Source organism: Sminthopsis crassicaudata, chromosome 4 (genome assembly GCF_048593235.1).
Source record: "Sminthopsis crassicaudata isolate SCR6 chromosome 4, ASM4859323v1, whole genome shotgun sequence".
Lineage (NCBI taxonomy): Eukaryota > Metazoa > Chordata > Mammalia > Dasyuromorphia > Dasyuridae > Sminthopsis > Sminthopsis crassicaudata.
Window position 1 is genome coordinate 182,807,746 of NC_133620.1, and position 12,931 is coordinate 182,820,676.

The 12,931-nt window shown below is 31.4% G+C and overlaps 1 protein-coding gene across 3 annotated transcripts in view; it reads left to right on the forward strand.

The window, feature by feature from the left end:
* The window catches only part of MAN1A1 (mannosidase alpha class 1A member 1), a 166,940-nt gene that overhangs the window by 64,879 nt on the left and 89,130 nt on the right, over positions 1 to 12,931 (forward strand). For all 3 annotated transcript variants that reach the window (XM_074309988.1, XM_074309989.1, XM_074309987.1), the window contains one exon: positions 5,750 to 5,830. In XM_074309988.1, coding sequence (XP_074166089.1) covers positions 5,750 to 5,830 — 81 coding nt within the window. The remainder of the gene's footprint in view (positions 1 to 5,749; positions 5,831 to 12,931) is intronic.

Genomic DNA, 12,931 nt, shown 5'->3' on the forward strand with positions numbered 1-12,931 from the left:
TTTATCTGTGCAGAGGCGGGTACTTCTCAAACTTCTTACCTAAGGAATTGCTTGAGGCACAAAGATTTAAGTGTTTCATTCATGGTCACAAGCCAGTAAATGTCAGGGCATAGATTTGAATAAAAATCTTGACTCCAAATTCAGCCCTCTACCTCTTAACTACACATTAGTAATGAGAAAAAATCCTAAAATTATTTGGGTAAGTCTCTTATGTGATTTTTGTTAAATTCTTCCTCCTTCCGTTTTACCCCTTCCTCCTAAAATACAAAATGCTAGTATTCCTATTAGATGTAAATGAGAATAATAATGGCATTTATAAAACATGTCAAGGTTTTCAAATCATGTTGCAAATACTATTTCTTTTGATATTCATAACAACCCTGAGAAGAAAATGTGATTACCCCCACTTTACAGATAAGGAAACTGAGTCTGAAGGAGGTTAAGCACCTTGCTCAGGATCACACTAAGAAATTTCTGAGGGAAGATTTGAACTATAGTCTTTATTTAGAGTCTAGTGCTCTATCACTGTGCCATCTAGATGTTTTAATAGTATTACTATTTTAATTTAACTAGAATAATGACATTAAATTATTTATTCAAAGCCTTTTAGGTTGTTGGAAGAAAACATTAAATAAAAATTTTAAAGATTGGGCCTACATATTATTTAGAGATGAGTACCTATAATTGTATAATTATAGAAAAGAAAAAGGTATGCAAAATAAAGTAAGTTGTATTGGAGTCCCAGAACAATCTGTGGTTACTTTTAAAAAGGCTGGCCTTGCAGTCCATTCGTTAGGAAACAAATGGCTAAAAGATGCTCATTGTCCAGGTTATATGTAGTTGAATGACCAGTCTATCAAGCTGATACACTTATATATCTGAAACAGATGAACAAATAAGCTGCTACTAGACATTAGTAGCAAAAAGAAAGCAAGCTAGGTTGTATTTGGGAAACTGTTCAGTGCTTTTTAATAATTACAAGCTCTTATCCAGCACAAATCCATCCTTTTAAAAAATGTAAATATGCTACTTATTATCTTGATCTTTTTGCATTATGCAATTTTGCATATGTATTTTGTATTATTTTATGTGTATATATAATTTTGCATTATATTTTTGCATATCTGAAAGTCATGAATCACTCAACAAGCATTTATTACATCCTAAGCAAAGTGGATCTATCTTTCTCAAGTCTCTCCCTCATTCCATTAAGTTACTAAAGTGATTTTTCTAAAGCACAGATCTAGCCATGTCATTTCCTTACTCCAAAAATTTTAGGGGCTCTCTATCACTTCTAGAATCAAATAAAAAGTTCTCTGCTTTGCATTCAAAGACCTTCATATTGTAGGCTTTTCCTATCTTTCCAGTCTTCTTACAACTTACTTTCCCATCACATATTATACAATCTATTGATGCCAGCCTCCCTGCTTTTCCAAAGACAGGATACTCCATGTCTTAGCTATGGGCATTTTATTTTTGACTGTTCCCCCTTTCCTAGGATGCTCTCCTTTTGCCTACTTGCTTCCCTGGTTTCCTTGACATTCTAACTAAAAACCTGTCTTTTACTGGAAGTCTTTCTTATGCTTTCCTTTTGTTAATTATTTCCTAATTATGTATAGACTTTGTATATATTTGTCTGTCTGTTGTCTTCCCCACTGAATGATTTGTATAGTGTAAGGGAAATGAGGACACATCATTAGAACAGATTGTGAGACTAGATACATAGCCTGAGAGCTGCATTGCTTTCCCCAGAACAAAATAAGCCTATGATATCTTGACTAGATTCCCCTGGGGATTACCTAAGGGGGGGAACAAGGGCAAGAATTATGCAAGATATGAAAGCTATAGATGGATCACAGTATCCATCGATGGAATGAGTACTCATATCAGTCAAGTCACAGATTTAGTGAAGTAAAGAAACATGAATACAAATCTGTCTTTACAGACTTGAAGTAATTACTAAACATGAGATGAATCTAGCACACTATGGTGGCAACATGGAGAAATAGAGGTTCTATAATTATTTAAAGGCCTCATAACTCATAAGTCTATATAATTTAGTTATTTTTATGTAAAAGATAACTATAAATTACATGGTTGATCAGAAGATAGATGTTTAGATAAAATTGTTAGTGTGGAAAAAAAAAAGGTTTCATTCCTAAAATCACTTGTGTATGCTATTGCCTGTCAAAATTTTTTTTTTAATTTAGTAAATTCTCCAAGCAGCTGATGGCCATGATTGTAATTCTGTACATGTTACACAGTGTTTTGATTACTACCTTAGCTTTGTGAAGATAATAAAAGATTATTTTGATTCATAGGGCTACAGAGGGATATTCAAAGGCCTATGCTAATAGAGGGCCAGCTATGGCAGATCCTACCAAACTAAAAAGCTCTGAAAACAGGCCTCCCAACCAACCAATTAGATATTGGACCTCATAACTAATACAGACAGGCTCATCACCAAAGAGTGATTATCTGGTGATTATTTACTTTATTTAGCCTTAGCAGTTCATAATTATAGCTTATATTTTTATTGCACTTTAGAGCTTACATAGTACTATTTCTACAATACTCTTGTGAGTTAAGAAATAGAAGGAATTTTAAAATTTTTACAAATGAGGAACCTGAGTTTCAGAAAAATTAACTGACTGACCAGAGTCATATAATTTGCAGCATAACCAGAAGCCAAGTATCCTGACTCCAAACCTGTCTTCTTTCCTATAATATAGAATGGAAAGTAGTTATAATTTCCTGCTAATTATTCTGTTTAAGATTTGCTCATAACCACTATTGATAAAAATAAATCATATGATTTTCTAGTACTGAGAGTTTAAAAAAAAGAGAAGTTTATGTAATTGTTTCAAAGAATTGGCATAACTGTCTCAGAATTACTTACATTTATTTCACTGGGATAAATCACTGCATTTTCTTGAAACATTTAGATATTTATTAGTGTTCCATAGAATAAGAGAAAAATCATTAAATTTGAACTAGGAGGTCCTGACTCTGAGATTTACTCTTGTTACTTTGATGAGTTATTTATCTTTCAGGATTTGTTTCATCATCTGATACTTCTTATAATGCTTCTCTGAATGATTATAAAAGTACTTTGTGATTAGGAATTATGATAATAACATACTATACTAAACATTCATTATTTCTAAAAACTAATATTCAGAGAAGAAAACTCTATGCAAAACAAAACTAAGGCTATATATTTCATTATGATAGCAAGAATTACACATTGCTTCCATTTTGGAGGATTTTATGTAAGTCAGCTAGAACTCAACTTATACATTTCTATTAAGTATAATTCTTTTGCTAATTTGGATACTGAGTGAGAAATTTCACATTATCTTTAGGTTTTGTTTGATATATTATTTTTATTCATAAGTTTTCATCAATTTTAATTAATTGGTTTAATTAGTTCTTGAGAGATTCAATGACATAGTGAGTTATGGGCTAGCCCTTGGATTGAAGGAAACCTGAATTCATGATCTGCCTCTGACCCATATATAACATCTAGCCAACCATGGCAAGTTACTCTCTTCTCAGACAGTTCTCTAAAATTTTAATTATACTTGATGCCCTAAACCAATGGAGAAAATTTCCACACTAACAATCTCCCAAAGTGAGGAAATCACAAGTCTAGAACAATACCAAAAAAGAACAGTTCTTAGAGCAATATAGTGAAATAAGCCTAACTCTCCCGACTCCAAGTTTATTTAGCACTTTACTTTCTCTCTGTCAGATTTGAGACATCTATATTATATTCCACCAAGTAGGTATATGACCTTAGACAAATCATTTTAATTGTCCTAGTTTTTCCAGCTGTAAAATGCTGAGGGTGGATCATAATAAGATCAGAGCTGTCAGGTCACTTAGAAGATATTTTGTTTAACCCTTATAGCTCTTTCATTTGCTAAACAAGGAAACTTGAGATAGAGTTAAAATGAAACCAAAGATCTTAGGAGTAGGTGAGTGATAGAAATGAATACCATATTCAGCTCTCCCCCCCTTCTACTGTGATGGTATTTTCATATTATTATAAATTATTCATGATAGCTCAGGTTGAATAAATCTGGATTCTAAGGGCCTTTTTCTCTATAAATTTAATGTCTTTCATAGACTTCATCAATTCCCATAACCTTTACCTATTTCATTTACAAGGTGGGACCCAGGGAAAAAAACATAATAGCTAGGACACTGTCTCTTGCATCTTGTTTGGAAGAGAAGTTTAAAAAAATGTTTTCTAGGAATTTGGGAGTGTCCTCTTTCAGAGCTGTATGTAGTTGTTTCACTTATAGACCCTAATTCACTTTTAAAGAGCTGGTATTGCTCCTAGTTTCAATTCCAAGGTCTGATACTGACATATAAGCCAAGTGATTTTAGACTAAGCTGTCTTTTCTTTCATTTGTAAAGTCAGGAGAAAACATTCGCTAACCTGAAATCAGAGAAATTTTAATTTCATTTAAAGATAAGAGTTTTTTTCTTTCCTAATCTGGAAGGGGATTCCAGATAGAAAACCAAACATATTACATTTGTAGCTCCATATATGCAATAGGATCATTTGGACTTCTATTTTGTTCCAGCTTTTTTATATTTTTAAAAGTAAAGACAAATCAAATTTTAAATTTTGCTATTTTCATAGCATATGTTGAAAAACTCACTATTGAGTACATACTTTGTGTTGGGCTACTTTGTGCTGAGAATATGAAAATGAGCCACCCATTTGGGCAGTTCTGTAAGCATTGTTATTCACTAGTGTACCCTCACATAATACATAGGAATGTTAAATGTTTTCTAAAATAGTATAAAATGCTCATTAAAATCTTAGATTTTGAAGAACAACTACAAATTCATTTCCAGCTTTTTCTACGTAGAATTTCATGATATTAAAAGCTTTCACATACATATTAAAAGCTTTTCATACATTCATATAATATGTTCTTAACTCAAGTGATATACTTTAAGAAAATTTGGTTTTACATATTATATTCTTGATCATATTCTAAACGGGCTTTGTTACAGATGATAAAACACAATTTTAAAAAGTTAACTAAAGAGCCTTAATTTATATATATATATATTTTATGTTAAACTTAATATATACCAGCAAAAACTATCTGATAGGCTTAGTATTTTTAGTATGCTTTCTTATATATGAACCTGCCTATCACTATGAGCAAAGTGATTAGAAGGCTAATAACAATAGAGAATAAACCTGTGCTTGTAAATTAAGCTTAATATATAGAAAGAAAAGTTAATGAAAAGTTTTAACTTACAAGAGGATTAGTAGACATGCTTAATAATGTAAGCAGACTGTAGAATGGATAAAGGATAGTTTGAGAAAATATCAATTAGAAATGAAGAGGATATTCTGATCCTGGAGCCAAAGCCTTAGGCTTTTGAATTTGAAAAGGATTTTTTAAAATAAAAAGTAAACAACAGTTTTAGGGAAATGTGCAAAAAGGAAAGTAAAATTGCTAGCCCAATTAAATTTCCTTAACAGAGAAATACAATCAGTAGATTATCTATTACTATGAAAAATATTGCGACTTGGGGCTTTTAAAAATATTTTTATTTTGATTCATTGAAGAATATTTTTTCACCCTCAGAAATAGATATGAATTATTTTTGTATTATCTCATATTTAAAAAGCATTTGGCTGTTATTATATCAGAACAAAGCAAATAGCAAAGCTATTTATTTTTCTTTGTTTAAACTCATGTATTTTTTCCCTTAGAATGCGGAAATTTCAGTTTTTGAAGTGAATATACGTTTTGTTGGTGGACTTCTCTCAGCTTACTATCTCACTGGAGAAGAGGTAAGATAAAGTGTGTGCTTGTGTGTGTGTGTGTGTGTGTGTGTGTGTGTGTGTGTGTGTGTTCGCGTGCACTCGATCTCGCACGAATGTGTGCATGTGGGGAGGGGGAGCTGGGTAGAGGAAGAGGAAGAGAGAGAAAAACAGGACAAAACGGTTCAAGAGACAATAAAACAGAATACATTGCATTTTATTGTAATTTCAACTTTTTTGCAATTCATTTCATTTTTGGTAACCTATTCCATTTCCTTTATATGAAGTACAGTGTATGAAGTTTGCATGGAATTACTTATCTGGTGCTCTCATTTCTCATAAATATTTGATAAGTATAACTGGGGGAGAGAGTGGTATTTAGGAAGAAAGGGATAATAGTGCAAATTGCTAGTAAGTATTTGGGGGAATAGTAGAGAAGGGAATAAACATTTATATAGTGTCTTCTATGTTATAGATGCCATGCTAAGTGCTTTTTAAAAATGTAATTTCATTTAGTTCTCAACGTTATTTCTATACTGTTGAGAAAAGCCTAGACAACAAAGGTGAAATGACTTGCCCAGGGACACACAGTAAGTGAGACTAGATATTCCAGTCTTTCTGACTCCAGGCCAAGTACCATATCTATTACACCTGATATATCTAATTGATGCACCTTCTTTATTGATTGATATATTTTTATTGTTACATTTAGTCATCATAAAGCATTTCTTAGTAGGCAGTCATTAGTGCCCAAAGGAACTTGTGTCAGTATTAAAGGCAATACTTTAAGCCTTAGAGCTACTTTCTGACCTGAAGCTCAGTTTTGATAAATAAAGGAATTGATTGGAAGGAATATAAAGAATGGAACCTTTGGGAAAAATACAATTCCTCCATTTACTAAATTGCAAACTAAAACATTTCCCTTTTCCTCTCTTTGAAAGGTTCTGTTGATTGTTATTTCATTCAGTGCTGTTAGTATAATGATTATTATTGTTGCTAAAAAAAAACTGGAGTCCTAATAAACCATTTCCCTAAGTTTACATTTTGTTTCTCTTAAAAGGCTCCAGGAAAAAAAAAAAAGCAAATTTTCTTTTAACCACGAGGTCTGTAAGGTATGCCAGTTTCCGCCAATATAGTGCTTTTTTTTTTTTTTTTTTTTTTTTTTAAGCTTTGAGTTACCTTTATAATGATGACCAAATGTACTTTTAGCTTAACAAATCAAGGGCTTATATAGTATATATTGTTTGTAAGAACTTTTATAGTTTATATATAGTTTATAGTTGCCTATAAAATTTCAAGATCACTTATAAAGATGCTAAATCAAATAGGTAGCAGAACTCTCATCCTTTATATTACCATCTGCAACAGTGGCTCAATTTTTATCAAGCTCTTGTTCTCAGAGAGGCATTTTTAATATCTAAGTAGATATCTAGCTACTTCCTGATTATCCCAAAGAGCTCCATTAGTCATGATTTTTTCCTTATGTTACTTTTTTCCTACCAAATTATGTTTGGTGATCCTATTCTTTTTGTTTGGCAAAGAAGTGAGATTCATATGTTCTTCAAAACTCATAAGCAGGTGTTCCTTGGGTTCCACTGCTTTTATATAAATTTTTTTTGGCAAGATTGTTAGAATGGTCTAAGTTATTTATAAAAATTTACAAAAATTTACAAAAATTAGGAGTTCCCTTTCACATTGACAAGTAGAGAACTAAACATTTTCTTTAGTCCTGAACTGTCTCCACGGGACAAAAAAGCAAGAAACATAATAATTGGATGCCAGCTTGTCTTTTTTAAGGGACAGTTTAGGTTTAAAAAAAAAAATAGTACTTTCCTGAATAAAAATCACCTTCCTCCTTTTAAAGCATTCCTTGAGCCTTGTATTTTTATATGATCTTTGCTTTCTTTACTTTTGCTTAACATGAGGAATTGTATTCCTAAGAAGCCATTTAAAATTTTCATATCTATAGGAAGTAATGTTGATAATATTCATAATAATAGTTTTTATATAGTGCTTTACATATTTTATTATGTTCCCACAACAATCCTGTGGAGTAGTTGATGTTATTATCTCTATTTTGCAATTGAGGAACTGAGAGACTGAAAAATTGCCTCTTAAATAGAATAACAAAGGTGTTTTCTTCCTATTTTTTCTGTGTTGTATTGGCCCTGACTGAGAGGGTATACTAGTAGGAGGAAATAATAGTAAGGGAGATAGCTTTGTCCATGGCTTGGAGGCTTTTTGTTTTGGCATAAGAAAAAAAGAAAATAGATTGCATGCTTATATCAGTAAGATGACAGTTAAGAGTAACAGAGTTCTACATGTTACTTTTGGAAATCACTGGGTAACCACAAGGTAGAAAAAACATAATTAGAATTTCATGTGGTAAAAATTTGAAAATTTTAATTGACTCAAAACTGAAAACAGGTTAACTTTTTGATAGGACAACCAGAAAATCAAGTGTTGCAATACTAGACTTTTTCTTTTGAAAAAATACACAATATAGAAATGATTGTCTGACTTGTCATCTGAACTGATCAGGCCACATATAGAGTACTATGTTTAGTCCTGTACGACATATCCAGAGGACAACCAGAATGATGATGGGGTTCAAAACTATATCATAAAGAATGGTTAAAAAAATTTAAGGGGGCATGATCATTAATCTTAAATATCTGAAGTTCTGTGATACATACATACATACATACATACAGAGAGAGAGAGATGGAGATGGAGATGGATGGCTTTAGTGGGCAAAACTAGGACTAAAAAGGCAGATTTTGATTTGATATAAGGAGAATCTTTATAATAATTAGACATGTCAGAAATTAGATACTGATAGTAAATAATGATGAATATCACTATCATTATTCAAAATAAGAACATTTATACAGTACTTTACAGTTTGCGAAGTGCTTTACATGTTTTATTTGATCCCCATAACAACCCTGTGGAGTAGCTGATGTGATCATCTCCATTTTACAGTAGGAAACGAAGTTTCTGAGAAACATTAAATGGGCCATACAACACATAAGTATATGAGACAGAATTTTAACTCAGTTTTCCTGCCTCCAAGTCCAGCATTATCAATTGCCCAGCTGCTTCTTTATCTTGATTTCAGTGATTTCTGAGGTTTCAGCAAAGATTATATGACTCCTAGTCAGGTATTGTAGACATGAACTGATCTAAGAGGGCTTATGGGCTCTTTCTCAAATCTGATGTTCAGTAGTTTTGTAACTAGATTATGCCTGTATTTGTATAACCAAAACCTGATTGGGAGAAGCATTCTATATTTACCTGTGCAGATAATTAGTAGTTCTTCAATGAAAAGAAAACAATTGGCTATTCAACCAATTATATAGTTTGATTGTCTGAGAACTCTCAAACATCTAAAAATAAGCAGGGTAAACTAGGAATGGTTTCTGTATGGAATTACAAGTTCTATGTTTGTGGAGAAAGAAAGTTCTGAATGTAATTTAAAGTTGTACAGTAAACTCCTAGTTTAAAAAAAGAAATGTCTTTGTCTATTTGCTTATCATTTTTTCTTTTGAGATATATATTCCATATATGTATTATATGTGTGTGTGTGTGTTACATAAGAGAAAAATATTTATTTTATGTGTATGCTAATATAGCTGATGATCTTTATATACTTACATGGTAAGAAAAGTTTATCAGCATTATGAAGCTAATTTGTGCATCATTTGGTTATATTAAAATTTTGTCTTATGAACTCTTCCTTTATTTTTTTATTTTATTTTATTTTATTTTTTTTAGGCTGGGGTTAAGTGACTTGCCCAGGGTCACACAGCTAGGAAGTGTTAAGTGTCTGAGACTGGATTTGAACTCAGGTCCTCCTGAATTCAAGGCTGGTACTCTATCCACTGCGCCACCTAACTGCCCCTGAACTCTTCCTTTATTGATAAAAAATGGCAAATTAATAGTTAAGGTATTAAGTAAGCTAGCTGGAAACAAGTTTAATTAATCTAATTTATAAAAATTAGAAGTAAATCAATTATCTGAAGGATAAGTGAGGGCATCATTCAAGCCAACATGATCCCTTTCCAGCTACATCTCCTTTTCCCTGCCCCCAGTCCTTATTTGGTACTTGCTTACCACTAATTTAGTTTTACTTGTTACAGTTTAGTTGAGACATTTGTACTTAATAGTACAATTAAGCAACAAGGAAATAAATTTCAAGATAGCTTTCTGATCATCCAGTAATTTTTTTTTTTTTTTTTTCCATTAGAGAAATCTTCATGGATTGCTTTTTTGTGGCAATTATTAGTGTCAGCTTTGTTAAATTTTGTCAGTCTGTCACATTGTCATCTTTATGGTATATATTAAGAAAAGATTATGAGAATTTTAAATCAAGACAAAACTGATAGACTTTGTAATTAATTTATTTTTTGCTAAGGCAATTGGGGTTAAGTGACTTGCCCAGGGTCACACAGCCAGAAAGTGTTAAGTGTCTTGAGACTAGATTTGAACTCAGGTCCTCCTGACTTCAGGGCTGGTGCTCTATCCACTGCGCCACCTAGCTGCCCCAATTTTGTAATTCTTTAAAATAGTATTTGTATACAAATGCAGTGTTCCAGTTCTTGTGAAATTCTCTGCATGAGAAAAGATATAAAAACTAAATTTGAAAATTGATATCATTTAATTTATTTTTCCCATAGTCATTTTGGGTAAACAATCTTACTAAAACTTTTTAAACATATTAAATGACAAATATATGCTAATTGGTTATTTGGAAGAGTATAATTTAGATCACAACCTTAATTATGTTAAATATTTTCTTATTGTATTTTATATTAAGGTCTGTTGCTACATTTTCTTGGAGCTTAGATTTATCCTTATACATGCTTTAAATAAATACCCTATTTAATAAGGGTTAGCAAAAAGTTTTTTCTATTTATTATTGTCATTTTTGTATGCAGAGAACATGATGTGCTCAGTATTTAGTATTTTAATTTAAAAAGGTTCAGTTTGGTAAAAATAATGATTGGAAACAGTAATGCTGGTGGTATTTGGAATTAAATTTCCATGGTTAATGACCTAAAACTGCAACATATTGATGTTCCATAATTATTCGTAAGTGTAACTAATCATAATTGAAAAGTGATATAGGAACACATGGAGTAGATTTTAAAATACCTTGTATTTCATTGATACAAAAATCATTATCCTTTCTAGTCATTTAAAATGACAAAATTCATGCTTATTCCTTAACCAGGGCTTATGATCTATATTTATCTCCATGTAGACATGGATTCTATATTTTTACTTGCATGGAAAATTACTGAAAAATTTTGTTAAATGTAAGAAAACTTTATCCCAACAGTTCCTAGTAATGAGATTCTAATGGACCTTCTTAGAATTCTGAAACCATTTATACTTTTGTATAATTGATCACTTCTTGATCTTATTTGGTGGTGTTAGGGCATTGATCAGGGAGATCATACTTCTCAAGTTAAGGATATAATGGGGCTGGCCAGGTCAAAAATATGCGAGGAAGTAACAAGACTTTTCAGTACTTTCTTAGACTTCAGGGATACTTGCTTTGAATGAACCAGATCCAAGAAAATAGAGGTATGTTTTGTTTGGGGTTTTTCCTCCTCAGATTCAACAATTGTTTTTTCCCATTTCACTTTTTTTCTAGCTTAGTCTTTCACATTCTTCTTTTAGCTATATTTCCAGTGGGAAAAGTTCAAGAATAAAGAAAAGAGAAAAAAAAAATGAAAATTTCAGATTTAAGAGGAAAGATGGGTATTGTTACTTGATATGAAGTAGATATTTGCCACATGCCTATGCTGATTTTTATCTTAATTATTTATTTACACTACTAAGTTAATAATATTCATGACTCTTATGGTTTGAGATAGCCTATATTAATGTTTTTAATTTCATTTTGGTCTATAACTTAAATGTAACAGCTAGTTATTAGATAGTAGCTTCCTAATTTAATTTTCTTGTTTGTACTTGTTACAGTTGAACTGAAAAACAGAAAATATCACACAATATTTAATTACATATATTCATTTATTTGAGCAACAAACACAATATTTTGATTTAAAAAACAATGTTATCAAGTGTTTTGAGCCATAGAATGAAGTGATAGTTGACCAATCATTTAAATTGAACTTTAAACATCTTTTTCTAATATAGGAAATGAAAATCAAATTTAAGTGATTATTAGACTTAATTAACACAACATAAACACACATAAAATCCAACTTTATATTCTCATCGGCTCTGTTAGGGTTATATACATTGGTTGAGGGAATAGGTAAGAGGAAGCATGGAAATTGCAAAGAAAAGATAAATAGCTTGCCTAAGGCCTCATATCTACTCAGGTTCAAGAATATGGCTCACATCTTTTGAATCCCAATCCAAAGTTTCTTTCACCATATAATCTTAGCTCTATCCTAGTTGAGTTTTGTTTTTGTTGTTGTTTATATTTTTATATTTTATGTGAATACCAATAAGAGTAGTTTGCAAGTGGGAATGAGGGCTTCCTTTTCCTAAGGCAACCTACAACAGGTAACTTCTCTGGTAAAGTTTCCTCATGAGTCAACACTGGCTTTATATAAAAGGACTCTATTGGGTGAATTAGTGCTAGTGATACACTAGAATTGTGACCATCATTTTATTCCATTTTGTTTTATTTGCATTTCTGTTCACAACTTATTCCAAATGCATTCAGGAACAATTTTGCAAATTTATAATCCTTTATTGCTAGGTTCCAAAGAACAAAGCAAAACAATGTAATTTCTGTTTAAAAACCAGAACTCCTCAAATCTTCAAAGTATTTCTGAATTTATTAATAACTAGAAATTGTGATTGAAATGTGTAGTAGGTTTTTTGTTTTGTTTTTATGTAAAAGTGATCAGGTCCTTCACTTTTTCCTCTTAATCTTTTATTGATGAGTTTTGGGGTTTTTTACATTTACATTAGAATAATTTCTTAATTCCCCTATATACACTGCTCTAAATACTTCATATAACAAAGAAAAACAGTTATAAAACTGACCAACAGAGTGGCTCAGTCATGGAACATAAGAAATTGTCTTCCATAACTTGGTTTTCCTACCCCTCTCTTAGTGTAAACGACATTGCTGTTTTTTTCTCA